This window comes from Epinephelus lanceolatus, chromosome 20 (genome assembly GCF_041903045.1).
Source record: "Epinephelus lanceolatus isolate andai-2023 chromosome 20, ASM4190304v1, whole genome shotgun sequence".
NCBI classification, from domain to species: domain Eukaryota; kingdom Metazoa; phylum Chordata; class Actinopteri; order Perciformes; family Serranidae; genus Epinephelus; species Epinephelus lanceolatus.
Genome location: NC_135753.1, coordinates 13,256,732 through 13,272,597, shown reverse-complemented (window position 1 = coordinate 13,272,597; position 15,866 = coordinate 13,256,732). Strand labels below are relative to the sequence as shown.

The window sequence follows — 15,866 nt, the reverse complement described above, 5'->3', positions numbered from 1 at the left end:
CAGTGGTAGCATTGTTGCCGCACAGTAAGAGGGTTCCTGGTTTGAACCTGGATTGGGGGGCTTAAACCCAGGGTGGGGGAGCCTCTAAATTGTCCGTAGGTGTGAATGTAAGTGTGAATGGTTGTCTGTCTCTATGTGTCAGCCCTGTGATAGTCTGGTGACCTGTCCAGGGTGTACCCTGCCTCTCACCCAATGTCAGCTGGGATAGGCTCCAGCCCCCCATGACCCCCAACAGGATAAGCGGTAAGGAAAATTAATGAATGAATGAAATTAATAGGACCATAACGTACAAAATGAATATTATGTTGTATTAAAAAGACTAAAAACTAGTGATTGAAGCCATAAAGGTCATAAATCAAGTGAGAAGTAGGCTCATTTTCTCATCGACTCATAAACATCAGATTTCTTTTTGCAACCACTGGAGTCGCCCCTGGCTGACCATTAGGAAGAATGCATGTTTATGGCACTTTGCATTGGCTTCCCTTTAAAAACCCAGGGATGACCTCTTGGACCAAGCTCAACCTTTAAAGAGCAGCTCCAATATTACACCAAATAGTTTGACTGTCACACAGAAATGTAGTCTCAATGTCTTCCCTATAAGAGCCATTGCTCACATAGTGGCCATTCTCCAAATAAAGTATGTCCAAAAATAATAGAAAAGTGTATCCTCTCTCTAAACTGTACCAAGATAAACTTTAAATCTAATTTTGTCCTCAACAAACATGATTGACTTTGGGTTAAAATCACTTTTGGTGTGGAAAAAGCAGATCTCAATATCTCCATAAATGTAATAAAACCTCTTCAGAAGCCGCCTGGGCAAAAGCCTCATAAGACCACTGAGTGTTATAAAGAAATTATAGGCTTATCCAAGTCAGATGTGCTGATATTGCATCACACATCACAGCTATATGGCTCCTTCAGAGTACCACTAGACTGTATGTGTACGCGTGTGTGTGTGTGTGTGTGTTACAAGGCTGGCATGCCTGAACACAGTTAAACTGAGGAGGAAACTGTAGATTATCAAATTCCTCATGTGTAGACCAGCTGTCCCTGTGTGTGTGTGTGTTCAGGTTTAGACAGAAGCTGTGGTTTGGCCCTCACTAAGGGTCTCTGAGAAGTGCTTATGTGGCACCTCAGCTCCCCTTCATTATTTCCTGATGTTTACTTCTGTCTCTGTTTGTTTTTCTTGCTTTGGAGTGATTGTTGCATCCAAAAGAAGAAGATCCGGAGTTTAGTGTCTGATCTCCAACCCTAAATATGACTCACAGAATTAATTAACAATCATGTTAAATTAAAAAACACCACAGGATACATCTTCTCATACCCCATCTCTCCACGTCTCCATCTCCGCTTCCAGCCCTCCCACCTTCCCTCTTTTCCTGTCTTTAATTACGGTGCCTCCAATTGGCTGAAACTTTCTGAAACATCTAACCAATCGGGCGTCTTGTTGAGGTGGCCCTTGACCCCCTCAGGTGGTCCCTTGCATGTGTTTTTCTGTGCGAGTGCTAATGAACGGGCTTGGTTTAAAACCTTGCCAGACTCGTTCATGAGGGCAGTCTGTCAGAGGGGCCACAGGGACAGGGTGCACCAGGAGCCTTTATCATACGCCCAACACACACACAAACACACACGTTGTGTTTGAGCCCAGGTGGACTGAGTCATCGGGTCCTCAGCTTCGAGTCCGCATCTGGATCTGCAGACAGGCACGCCGATAGGATAACTACAGGTAAGACACTGTGGTGATTCTGCTCTTCTGCACTTTTAGGTACTTAACAGAGACCCAAGTTCAGGTTGAAGTCCAGTTTGAGTGCTGGGCCACACCTGATTCTGTTTTACGATGACAAAACCAGTAGCTTCAGGAAACCTTGTGGCAACATGTTAGTTTAAAGCCTCCAGATCAGAGTTCACTTCCAAGCTGCAGGGGTCACTTCACCAGCTCTGCAGGTGGAAACTAGCACAGGTCTGGGGTCTCATGTTGTGATTGGGGTAAAAGTTTAACACTGACAGACAACCAAACATCTTTTGGACCCTTGGTCTGAGAAGTTCTGCTTTGAAAATGCAGCCATATATTGAATCAGTGAGAATAGCCTTGGCTGGGTGAACCCTAACCTAAAATGTCTGAACATACACAGCTGTTTATGGAATATGTATGAAATGAAAACCCCCCATTGTGTTAATATTTTAAGATACAAAAATGATGGACCAGGAAGTTTGGGGTCTAAAGCATCCTTTTGAATGTCAGTGTCTTCGGCAGGAGAGGAGGAGGTGAAGCCATGTCTGGAAGGAGGAGAACCAGTTTCTTGGGTGTGTCTGTCACAGCTCTGTTGGCTGTGATTATATTACCTGGTGAGTACACAGTGGGGATCTGACCTAACAAGGTCAGTATGTGAAATATCTGTCACCATCTAGACAGTTACTATGGCAGCATATAGTATCTAGGCTATACATGGTGAGCCAGGGCTGTCTAAATGTTATATAATCACCAGCATTGGAAGAAGCACTCAGATCATTTACTTAAGGAAAAGAAGCAATACCACACTACAAATATCCTCTGTTCCAAGTAAAGTTTTGAAAGTGTTACTAAGTAAAAGCTTGTAAGTTTTATCAGCAAAATTTAATTTGAGCATCAAAAGTAAAAGTTCTCAGTGCAGAAAATGGTAAAGTATTTAATATAATGTCGGGTGGATTAATTTAGGCTGCAGCTAATAATATAAAATGCCCTCAGCAAGTCCAAGATGCCCAAATGTCTTGTTTTGTTCGACCAACACTCCAGCCACCGCCACCCCAAAATCTTTTTTCACATTAGTGAAGCTGAGAGTGGTTGACATTCTTCTTCACGTTAATTAAACAATTACCAGAGTTGTTGCAGATTCATTTTCTGCTGATCGCCTAATTGGTTAATTAATTACTTGTTTCTGTTTAATTTATTTATTTTAAAGATATTTTTTGCCTTTAATTGATAGGACAGTGAAGTGTGAAAGGGGGAGAGAGAGAGGGAGAGACATGCAACAAAGGGCCACAGGCTGGAGTCGAACCCGGGCCACTGCGTCAACAGCCTTATACATGGGGCGCCTGCTCTACCACTAAGCCACCGACACCCCAGTTTAATTTATAACAATGGATAATAATGACTAGGAACAGAGACAACACTAAGTTGTTGCAAACATTTCTCGCCTCTAATATCAACAAAAAAATTAGAAAAATACAGAAAAACATCTTTCAGATTTTAACTCAGCTCAACTCAAACTTTATTTATAGAGGACATTTAAAACAACCAGGGTTGACCAAAGTGCTGTACAGATTAAAAGCAGCACGGATGTTAAAAGTAACCCATACAATGCCGTAACTAAAATAAATACTAAAATACATAAACACAGTGCAATAAAATAGAATAGAATAAAATAGAATAAAACAAATTAAAATTTAATTAAGATTTTGCCAGATGTCCACTTAAGCTCGATTAAAAGCCAGGGAGAAGAGGTGAGTTTTTAAGGAGGATTTAAAAACCTCAATCAATCCTGCAGAGCGGATGTGCCAGGGCAGGTTGTTCCAGAGCCTAGGGGCCGCCACCACAAAGGCTCGGTCACCTTTGGTTTTTAGCCTCATTTTGGGGGTGACCAGTAGCTGCCGATTTGAGGATCTCAGTGTTCTGGCAGGGGCATGAATACGAATGAGCTCCGTCAAGTACTGGGGGTCTAGGCCATTAAGCGCTTTACAAACAAACAATAAAATTTTAAAATCTATTCTGAAAGCAACCGGGAGCCAGTGCAGCTAAACTAGGACAGGGGATATGTGGTCACGTTTACATTGGCCAGTGAGGAGACGGGCAGCTGCATTTTGTACCAGCTGCAGGCGGTGCAAGTGTGAGTGGTCCAGGCCAAAATACAGTGAGTTACAGTAATCCAGTCGTGTGTTAATAAAGGCATGGATTACAGAGATCTTGAGATCTCTACGTGGCAGGTATTTTACTGATTATAATACTAAATGAATGATTAATCAGGTGAGGAATATTCCAAATAACCAGCTGAATCATTTGAGTCCTGATGATCACAGGGATACACTGATGAAAAACATCAGCTATTATCTCCAAATGTTAGCAGAGACACAGCAGTAACTGGTCCTAATTTAGAGCTTTTTTCTTTAAGACAACAAACCACAATCTGATAAAATCCCCAAATTATGGTACTTCATTTTAAAAGCTTCTTATGTTATGTGTTTTTTTAAATTAAAAACTCCATTTTGATACATCCAAAAGAATACTTTCACATTATTCAAAAATGATAAGTGATTGGTGATGATAATGGTGCTGATGAAACTCGTCATACCATAAGATGCATGGTGACAAAATCTGTCTGATTATGTGTCATTATTTTAAGTTTTCTTGGACTCAAATCTCAAATCTGTACAGCTCTGAAAACCCAACTGATTGAAAAGCAGAAGAGTACTGGCAGCAAAATGTACTTGAAGTAAAGTACTCATAGGGCAGCATGCAGGCAGTGTAGGCATCATGCTGTAGGTAGTTGATTTAAAGTAAATGTTTACTTTACATCATGCTAATCTATAACAATGCAGGATATTTTACAGGCAGATCATGTTATTTTGTATATAAAACTTTGATCCTCAAACTAACCAGAGGTCTCAAATAAAAAAAGCACAATATTTGCCTTGGGAAATGTACTGGAGTCGAAATATTACGTAGCATAAAATGACAATACTGAAGTCAAATCTCTGCTTGAATAAATTAACTTTGTTACTTTCCTTTAATGGTTTTAGCCAATTTTATTTCTTTATGGTCACCCATAAAATGATTCGCTTAATATTCATGTTTTACAGACTGTATTTTGTTCCTCTGCCTCTTTAAAACTCTTCAGACATAAATTTTATTTGAGTTATAGCTTCACAATCTACATTTCAAGGCTAAAGGGTTAGTTGGACTGCATATAGGGTTCCTGCCCTTCACCAGTTCATGGACACGGACACATGTCACCGCCACACTCACAAAGAGCGACTGTAACTCAACTGTGCTTCATGTATATCATAATGTAGCTCTGTAACATAGCCTGTGGTGTTCATACATCATCTGTAATGTATTGACATTAAGAGAGAGGTTGCTCCTCCACCACCTGTTTCCAGTTTGCTCTCGACGTGACTGGCAGATTTACACCAGGGCAAGTCTCATCTTTCCTTTAAAAATGGTTTTTAAAACGGCAGCGTTTGATGGTTAAAAGGTGGAAAAAGGGAGTAGTAGGAGGAGGAGTTTCTTTCATCAGTCCTGGTCCTGTAAAAAATTAGTACCTGTCAGCATCACCTCCTCCGTCCTCTTAAAGCTCTGCTGTTTCCAGATGTGCCAGACAGTTTTTTACAGGCTCATAAAAAACAATACAGCGGATACACTGAGACAGCATCATTTAGCCCACCCTCCTCCTCCTCCTCCTCCTCCTCCTCCACATCGCTTCATCACCTCGGGTCACCTTCACCTTCTTTTCCTTAGTCAGTTTCTCTCTGCAAATTCATACCTTTACATGTTCCCCTTCATGTGTCATCTTCCACGCTACAGTGCGCATCCCATCTTCCTGATTACTCCCATCAAAGCTTATCAAAACTCTTTTTTATAAAATCAGGAGATTAATGTTTTTCCTCTGCCGACACGCGTCGCATAACCCTGAATTATCCCCACTGGATCTCTCTTTTAAACCTGTCATCTGTTACCCTCTCTTGTTCTTCCTCCCTCTCCTCTTCCTCTCCTTCTGTGATGCATTAACACCTTTTCCCCGTGGAGATGAAAGCAACCCGGAGCAGAGCTGAATCTGCTGTTCCCTCAGCTGCATGGGGTCAACAATGCACATACGCACACATATATGTGCACACACAGCTCTTTGAAAACACAGCGTGAGGTTTGATGTTACAGGCTCACCTATAAAATCTACAAAGGGCCGCAGTTGCCTCGGGCACAGCCAATTACCCCTGCCCTATTTAATGAATAATATCTGCCTGTAAGTGTTTGAGGTTTAATATCATATACTGTATCATCACTTATATATTGCAGACACATTAAAGGTCAGCATAGACCTTTAAACATATAATAAGCAATTTCCAGGATTTAATCTTGACTCCAGCAGCTTCTCAAATTTTCCACCTGTTTCTGCTTTTCTGTGTGTTTGTAGCATTCTTGTCTGCAGGACCAATTGTGCAAAAGCCAAAAGGAGATGGTAAATATGTGAATTTCTTTACCTTGGTACATATTTGCACATTGCTGTTTGTTCCTAAAAAGTACACAGTAGCAATTTGCAGAGGCTGTAAAGCCATAAAGTTGAAAAATGCATCTGTTTAAGTACTTTCTGATTACAGAGTGACACCCAAATTTATCACTTCACCTTGCTTTAATGTAGTAGCAACACTTAACCCTGAGATATCTAATGTGATGTATCGGCAAGTAAAAACAAACAAGGGCTAAGTGACCCCCAAAATATAGTCTTAAGCCTTGAATATCATGTTATAAACTTTAAAAGTCACTAGAACATCCTTGAACTTGATGTCCAAGTGAGTACAGAAGCCTCAGGGATCAGCTGTGTCTTTCTGCCCTCAGTGGGAGAAAGTATCCGCGAGACGGCGGCTGCTGCAGAGTCACACAGGAGGCTGATCCGCAACCGCAGGAACATCAGCTGGTACAAGCAGCACTCTGACTTCTGGAACTGGTACAAGTACTTCACTGACAACGGCAACCAGGAGGCAGTGAGTGCACACATATCCACAAAAAAGTTTTAAAGTGACAGTAAACCTTATCTTAGTATGAATCATAAACTCTGGTGATTTCCCCTTTCAGCAATGCTACAATGGATTCCAATAAAAACATTTCACAAGTTTTAAAGCTGCTAATCAATATTTATATATTAACAGTAAGTAAGATAATTATATGTAATGTGAAGGATGTCACTTTTACTGATTAAAGTTACAGAGATTTATCATTCTTCTGTTTTAGCATCTTTAAGCTCATTGTTTTGGTTTTTACGGCCCACAACTCTGCTGTTTTGGTTCAGCCTCACTGCTCTCATACCCCTGCCCACCAAACTAGCTCTGGTTCTTGAAACACTTCTATTTAGGACTCTTGGAGCCTGGTGCTAACTAGCATATTGCATGACCCACAATGGAAGTAAACAGTAATAGCAACAGATTGCACTGATCACCTGTGAGCTTTTGTTCTGTTATGACAGATAATTGTTTTTATCCCAAAAAAAGCATGGACCAACTGTTAATGATAAGAAGATGTAGAAAACTATTACATGCAGGACTCTTTTCAACCTGTAGAACATGACACGCCCACTGATGTTGTCACAGCTTGCACATCAGGTCAAGAAAAAAATGTTATTTTTTTGTTCCTGCAGGAAAACAATTTTCTAGGTTCCAAACCAGTTTATTTTAGGTGGAAGTGCTGTAAACAGTTCAAAATTAGGTGCTGCTAGCCTGGTTAGTATGCTGCATTTAAAGGCAATGATTAACCATGATAATGCTAATGCTAATTTTTGCTAGCAAAAGAAGGCCTAAAAACATTTTAAAAAAAAGTATATGTACTGGAATAACTGAATATTTGACACATCAGAGGGTCTTTTATTACAACCAAATGCTGAACAAGACTTTTTTAGGCAACCAATACACTACAGTTAACTTTCACAAACTGAAAACACACTTAAATAGCAACAGCTACGGCTATGCTCTGTAAATCTGGGATTTCGCCATGGTTGGATGACCTAACCAGTGGTAGCGACAAGTGGTAAAGGATGGCACCCACCTGTCACTCAGCAACACCATTAGTTATGCATAACTGTAATCCTTAACAACATTACAAGGGAATAAAATCACTCCTCCATACAGTTGTCATGAATGTTGAAGTTATGCTATAGTAGGCTGACCAAACGTCCTCTTTTGCCCGGACATGTCCACTTTTCACGTCCTGTCCGGGGCGTCTGGGGGGTTTTTATAAACTGTTGATAATGTCCGGTTTTCCGTGTGTTTGTGTGTGTGTTAGAGTGCGGCACGGGCCGCATATTTCTGTCCGAACCCGAACCGAGCCCGACATTATTTAATGACCAATGCACTGAGTTGTTACGGTTACAGGCTATTTAACAGGCCGGGCGTGCTCAGCGGAGAGGGAGACCTCCGTGTTTGAGACGGGAGCAGGAGGCGGGAGGTCCGACGCTTGTAGCGAGAGGAGAGGGAGAAATAAAACAAAATAAGATAAAATAGGAAAAACCTGTCTCCCTCTTTTATTTTATTTTCAGCGTTTAATCAAGGCGGAGGCGGGCGGCTGGAGGTCCGAGACTTCCAGCAAGGAGAGAGGTAGAAACAAACAGCCAATGTGTCTGTGTGTGTGTTATGTTCAGGTGTTGTCACGTAAATAACAGCGCCCAAGCAACAAACAGGACAGACAATAGGATTTTATTTATTTTTACACTATATTTTCACTGAAAGCTGACCGAATCCGACCCGAGCCCGAATACAGTTTATAGCTAAATTTTTGACAAACCCGGCCCGACCTGTCGGGTACCGTCAGGCTTGGGTCGCCACACTCTAGTGTGTGTATGTGTCCCCTATTGGGGCCTATCTGAATTTCTGTCTTTGAGAGATATTATTTTGTAATATAACTGAATTTTCTATCCATACATATAAATTTTAAATACATTAAAATGATAAGGCATCTTTGAGTAAACTGCGAGTATCATTTAAGTAGGCTATGTCGTGGCCGGCTGAGTGTCCTCTTTTTTGGAAATCAAAATATGGTCACCCTAAGCTATAGAGACCAAAACTGTTTTTTGTACCAGGCTGTAAACATGTTAATTTCTGTTGTAACATGGGGGTCTATTGGGATTGACTTGCTCCTGGAGCCAGCCTCAAGTGGCCATTAAAGGAAGTGCAGTTTTTGGCACTTTCTTGTTGGCTTCATTTTTCAGCTGCAGAGGTTGTCTCATAAACAGCTCACCTCTGAACTCCTTCTCCCCTCACAGATTCAGGAGATGGACCGCATCTACCTGGCCTACCTCCAGAACAAGAACCGTGCTGAGGGACGTCGCTCCTACAAGGCCTACTTGCGACACCTGGGGGAGATCTACAAGTCCTGTGCTGATTCTGATGACCCTAACTGCGTGTCTTCCTCCACCAGCAGGCCCAAACCTAAGCCAGAGGCTCCCAAACCTGCACCAGTGAAAACCTGTGATCCCACCAAGGACCCCTACTGCCTGTATGCTGCTTTGGTCCAAGGCAAGAGCCCCTACCTGCCCCTGGTGCTCCCGGCTGCCGCCCCTGCCCCGGCACCAGTGAAGGCCCCAGCCCCTCTTTACGTCCGCTCTGCTGCTCCAGCAAAGGACCCACAATCTGGATATTACTACTATGCTCCATCTGCAGTGCCTTTCCTTTCCAAGGTATGCTTTCAGATATTTTATGTATTTTCATATATTTAATATACAAAATTCTGCAATTTACTTAACCTTATGCTGTTGCAGTTTTGTACCTGTACCAGAGACTTGATATCTAAAAACCATCATGTATCGGATTTGCAAATTTTTAACTTTGGTTCCCCCCTGTGGTAAAGAGGACACTGTTGCAGCGTCTCTCCTCCAGTTGAAACAATATGGCAATACTGATAATGAAAGGCAGGAAACAACCTTAACTGCACAGTTTTCAACCTTACTTGTCTTAAAGTTTCTACAAAATCCAAAACATATCCTATCAAAATAAACTCAAACATTATATATCACATAAAAACATCATGCTTCCATCTCTGCCTCTGTTTTTTATACTTTAGGAGCAGAAGGCCGAGCTGTTGCGTATCTGCTCCTCTGATGACGTGGAGTGTCTGCAGTACCACCTGAGAGCAGCCTATGGGTATGCACCCTCTGCTGGACCCCTGCCTTCCTACGCCCACCTGGGCTGTGACCCCAAAAAGGACCCCAGCTGCAAACCTAAACTGGTGCAGAAAGCCCCCTCTGGTCTCTACCTGCAGTACCCCAACTGTGATCCACGGGATCCCCTTTGTGCTCATGCTGCCTCCCTTGTGGTATGCTTTATTTTATTGTAGTTTTAACAGCCTCCCATTGTTTATATTTAATCTGTGTCTGTGCCGTGATTATCATGTTCATGGTGTTTCTAATGTGATGTGTTCCTCCAGGCGCCTCGTGCCCCTAACCCCCCTGCAGCTGCTGGCCCTGGATCCTGCAACCCTCTTTTTGAGGAAGGCTGCAACCCTCTTACTGCCACCAGATTTGCTACTCCCCCAGAGGCGTACAAAAGTGAGGAAAAAGAGGAGGCTGCTGCCATTCGTGCCGCCCCTCCTGCTGCGCAGAATAACGACCCCTATGCCATGTTCAGGGATGCTTATGCTAATGCTAACAGAGTTACTGACCCCTATGCTATGTATCGCCAGGCTAGCGCTCCATCTGCCCCTCCAGCTAATGACCCCTATGCTATGTATCGCCAGGCTAGCGCTCCATCTGCCCCTCAAGCTAATGACCCCTATGCTATGTATCGCCAGGCTAGCGCTCCATCTGCCCCTCCAGCTAATGACCCATATGCCATGCTGCGCCAATTCATGGCCCAAGCTCAAGGTAATGACCCATATGCTCCACGCATGGGGGCTGCTCCACGCATGGAGGCTGCTCCAGAGTTCAACCCCAATGATCCGTTCTCTGCAATCCATGAGGCAGCGTCTGCTATGCATCGCCATGGTCCTCCCACCCCCAGGCAGCAGTTCCCTTTTTCCAATCCCAGTTATGAAGAGCCAGCTCAGGAGGAGCACCACCCTCTGGGCCCCCCAGGAAAAACCAAGGAGGGCTATGACTGCTTCATTGGCTACGATCGTGAATGCTACCCCGTGAAACCCACTGAGCCTCGCTCTGGAGTTCACCGCCGCATCCCCTACTCTGCAGAGGCCTACGAGCCCCACCTGAATGCTGATGGCACCCGAAATGGAGTCTTGGAGCCTTCCAACCCACACTGTGACCCTGAGTACGACCGAGACTGCCGCCTTCGCCGCTACGAGCCTCAGCCCGAGGCTCAGCCTGAGCATCATGCAGAGGAGGACCACAACCAGGGGGCAGCAGAGAGTGAGCACCATGCAGAGCAGGAACAGGAGCAGTACGAGGCAGAGCCCTACCAGAGCGGGCAGGAGGAGCCTCACATGTCCTATCAGCCACTCTCGCAGGGTATGCCCAGCCTGCAGGACATACTGAGGCGCTACGGAGACCAGTACCCTGACCAGGATGATCACAGAGCCTATGCAGATGACTACCGCAAGAAATAAACATGACAACACACACACATGCATGCAGATGGACATGAATACACAGTCCCGTGTGTTCCTGTAGCTTAGCCATTGACCGCCTCATGCAGCGCACAGAAAGTCCTTCCTGGACCTGATATGGGACATAAGAGAAGTCTATGGACCCAATGAGCAAGTACATGCACGTACATCCACACATAGCTTGCAGCTGTAGGAGCAAGCTCAGAGAGCCGAGGGTCTTCCAGCAATGTTTTCATTTCTTTAGCTAATTTAGACCTGTTGCTCTGGCCTGTTGCTTTCCAGTTTCCACCTCCTCAAACCACTCGAATGTGTAATACCTTCTCAATGCTCAGCTTTGCTTCTGTATCTATGCATCTCACGTTTTTTATTGTTTTGTTGCTTTTTGTCAGTGATGGATTGTGTAAAGTTTTTTTTTTTCATTTTGAATGTTCTAATAAAGAGCTCTAGAAAGCTGTTTTTGCATTTCATTTACTGAATCTTGACATTTTACTCCCACAGATGCAAAGTGAAAACTGACTACTGTATTCTATGCGTGTTTAGATATTAGACTTTTCTGACATATAAAGAAGTTAAAGGGTATTCCAGTTATTTGATATTTCACTTCAATGAAATCTGAGGACTCACAAGTGACAGACTGAAGAGTACAAAGAGTCGACAACCTCAGTGAGCCTGTACTTAGGCACCATACACTGTATATAAAGATGGATGAGGTGACAGCTTCCCAAAAGTAAAGCCAAAACATTTTGATTGTCTCCTCTATGAGCTGATGGGACATGGGCCAACCTAAAAAATTAAGGTAGGCCACACATCAAATAACTTTTTCCTGAAGATGGCCTCTGTCATTTAGGCTGTTCATACCATGTCGATGTATGTCCAAGTGTTCATGCTTCTGATAAGTTTGGTTATAACTAGTTATTTGATGGTATAAAAAGGGGCTAATCGCGGATGGTCGAACAGCGGGAACTCGATACTATGAAGATAGCTTCGCAGACTCTGGCTCCAAATGATGTCACCATTGCAAGATGGCAGCGGCCGTATTTGGGGTATTTTGGCTTCATTTTTGTACGGTGGGAAAGACATGTTATCTGTCTTTATATACAGTCATTGTTGACCACAGCAGCACTTTAAGCTAAATGCGAACATCACAATGACATTGCTAACACTTTGACCCCAAGTAGGCGAAATGTTTACCATGATCACTATCTTAATTAAGCTTGTTAACATGCTCATAATTACATTATAAGGAATGTGGAGTTGATGTGAGGCTGTATTAAATTAGAGGCACGGGCACCTTGTCATTGACCGGCTCTGTAACCTGCCCCTGCTACAGTGGTCAAGCAATGTCATTTGGACAAACTTAAACAACATACACCCATAATGGCAGTCCAAGGTTGGAGTTGTCATTTCTGCATACACTTTGCATGAGTGTAAAAAATAGAAATCCCCAGAAGCTCATGAACAGTTTTGCAGTGGCTGGGTGCAACATCTGCTAATACACAAGGCTGCAATCCATGAAAGTAAAGTCATACTCGCAAAGGTGCACTCCTCTTTTAACTGAATTAGCCATTTATACTAAACAAAATACAAAAGATAAGTAGGTAACCACTGTAGCAAGCACAGGTAACAGTACATTACTCATAGAATGGTGCCCCTTTCCCAACCATAGATGTATAAAGAGAACTGGATGCAACGTTGATGGTGGGACCCTGTTTACTCCTATGAAGTGGCGCATAAAGCTAAAACTGATTATAAAATCTGCATTTTTTACGCATTGCATGGCCCATAAAGCACATGCACTTGAGACTTTTGCCAGCTGAAGAGGCTACTTCCAGTTTAGCACTTTGCTAACTTGAATAAATTAAATTATTCAATTAAGAGGCTTTCCCAGACTTTCCAAATTTTATTGGACTAAATGGATCAAATTCTGATTGTGAAACGAGTCATTTTGTAGGGCTTGTGATGCTCAAAAAAGTGCATCCACTGATATAGTCTCTTGCACTATGTAATTCAATGGGAAAAAGTGTTATGGAGCCACTGGGCATCATGTGACGGATGCAATTGCACTGTCTGGCCAAAAGCAATATTGGCTTCAAAGCATGGCGTACTTCCTGGGGGCCTGGTCCCATCAGCATGACGTACTTTCACATTCCTTATTAGCAATAAACAAAGTAGAGTCTTACTCTTCTAGCTTCATCTTTTACTGAGCTGGTTTTCCCCAGCTCCAAATACACACAGCATGAGGAGCGTCACAGGGAGCAGAGGCTGGACTTTATTGATCCGAGCTCTCAGACACATCAACAGCAGCAGCTATTCAGTGGTCCAGAGGGAAGCTCTCAATGCTTAGATGGTTACAGAAAACTTTTGCTACCTTTAAAAGAATTTTCAGTTGCTGTGGCTTCTTCTCGCAGAAATGTTACTGAAACAAAAACAAGACGTGGTGAAAGGGTGAGGATTTGGTTTGGAGGGTTAAGAAAGATTATGCTTTTTGTTTTTACTGGTGTTACAGTGAGAGGTAAGAAGCACCCAGAAGATGAAATAGTCACTGACGATTGATTAATTGCTAAGGTAGCTTTACATGTATACAGGTTTGGTGCGTTTTACAATACAGCAGGATGTAGAGTTGGAAGCATTTATAAATAAGATATACATTTGTCGGTATTTACCCGATCAGCTTCACTAGAATTGTACTGCAATGTTAGGGGCAAGGAGCATCTGTAGATAGGAGGACTATAACTGAAAGAAATTCAGGCTCAAATGGATTTTAAAAGGTTTTTTGTTCATAAACCTATTACATTAAGTTTAAATAGAAAAAAACTATAAAATAAACACAAAGACAAGTAAGAGGAAGTAGAGTAAGTTAAGTTAAGATTAATATAAGTTTTTTGACGGGGAGTCTTCCACTCCATTATCTGAGCTAAAGGTTGTGCAGTCCCAAAAATGCCAACCCAACCTTTTAGGCGGTTGAGATATAGATGTTTAAAAAAGTCAAATCTGACAACTTATGACCTTCTAAACAACGAAAGATAAAAAGTTTGAAAATACTTCAAGATTCTGGGGGGCAACTTTTGTTCAGCTCCTCAAAAAGCTGAACCAGTATGTGCCTCTAGCAGGATGGAAAAAATGCTCCGAAATAGCTGATGAATATGAATAAAATGGTTAATGCATCAATAATTATAATCCAAAAATAAAAGACACATTATTCTGTAATTGGCCATTTCTGATGCATGAGTGCTTTTACTTTTCATCTGTCCTCCAAGCAAATAACCATGTTACTCTCAAATCAGTTTATCATGTTTAATGTTGCAATTGTATAAAATGAGTCCAATGCATCAAACCTGTGTCAGTGTATAATCACCATTTTCCCTTATGAAAAACATTGAGTTGGAATAATATGTTTAAATTGTAACAAATCCTTTTCAATCATGTGCACTCAAATCATACGAGTTCCTCGGGACAGGACAGCCAAAGCAAACCGTTCAGCAACACTATGTCACTTCTGTCCCTCCTGTCTCCCTCAACATTGCCCTGGCTTGCACCAAAACTAGGCCAGCATGATGCTTACTACTTACTTTTTGTGAAAAATTTTATTTACTTTACTACTTTACTCATTTATTTACTGTAACTTGTGTACCTCCTGTGGACTTCCCAGCAAGGTCTGTGTTGCAACCATCCCCTACTTATTTTTCCACCCCTGGTTGAAAGGTTTATGTTCGGTGGTTCGGTAATAGGTGTGGCTGCTCCATGAGATGTGGAGTCATTGTTGATACTGTACCATCCTGCCCCTCCCTCACTCTTGCGCTAAGCATAAATGTGCTTACAGACTAAACATGAGCTTTGTAATTACAGTATGTCGTACTCCATTTTCATCCTGAATTTTTTGCCGTCATGTTTTGATTTCTGTTTTTTGTTGTTGTTGTTTTTTTCCCTTGGTTGCCTGCAGAAAACCCCCTCTGAGTTACTGTTTGTTTACTCTGACAAAATTTCCACTGGGAGTGATGTCATGACTACACATTATTGATATCTCCTTTCTGTTCACAGTTCTGGTTATTGTTTGGTTTTTCTCCTTTTTTTTAATCAGATTTCTATCTTGCTCTAGGAGACATTCTGTCTTTATGAAATTAACTGTCTGATAATATCTGAAAATGCACGAATGCCTGCAGTTTATCTTCAAAATATAAAAAGCCTGTGTTCAGTCAGTTTTATTCGAGCAGATTAAATTGCTCCAACTTAACCTCCACTGGAGATCCTCAGTGCCAAACACTGAAGACAGAGTTTCATCTTGACCCTTTTCATGATTCTGTGACTAATGTTGTAACATAATTGACCTATAATTACGTTATTAATCTAATGTCCCTTGTAATATTTTTGTCTTGGTTAAATGGCAATCTGATGCGACCTTATATGTCAAAATGAATCCAATAACAGGGCAGCTGGAGACATACTTGCTTTTCAACCACGTTGCATCGAAAACAGAATTTTTCAGACTGTACTTCATGTACTACCAGAGGATTTCCACTAGAGGGCATACACGAGAGCTCAGACTGTTTAAAACTTTCAGATTTGCACGATGTAAACA

The 15,866-nt window shown here is 42.2% G+C and overlaps 1 protein-coding gene across 2 annotated transcripts; it reads left to right on the top strand.

Moving 5' to 3' along the window:
* The first annotated feature begins 1,519 nt into the window (after nucleotides 1–1,519).
* On the top strand, nucleotides 1,520–11,745 carry and1 (actinodin1). 2 transcript variants are annotated; one of them, XM_033638226.2, is made up of 7 exons: nucleotides 1,520–1,726; nucleotides 2,255–2,346; nucleotides 6,165–6,209; nucleotides 6,587–6,732; nucleotides 9,000–9,413; nucleotides 9,797–10,048; nucleotides 10,160–11,745. In XM_033638226.2, exons 2-7 carry the CDS (start codon nucleotides 2,274–2,276, stop codon nucleotides 11,288–11,290), a joined length of 2,061 nt encoding a protein of 686 aa, XP_033494117.1. In that variant the 5' UTR covers nucleotides 1,520–1,726; nucleotides 2,255–2,273; the 3' UTR covers nucleotides 11,291–11,745. The 2 variants fall into 2 exon arrangements, with proteins under 2 accessions (XP_033494117.1, XP_033494116.1); XM_033638225.2 differs by having other exon boundaries at nucleotides 2,243–2,346.
* The last annotated feature ends 4,121 nt before the right edge of the window (nucleotides 11,746–15,866 follow it).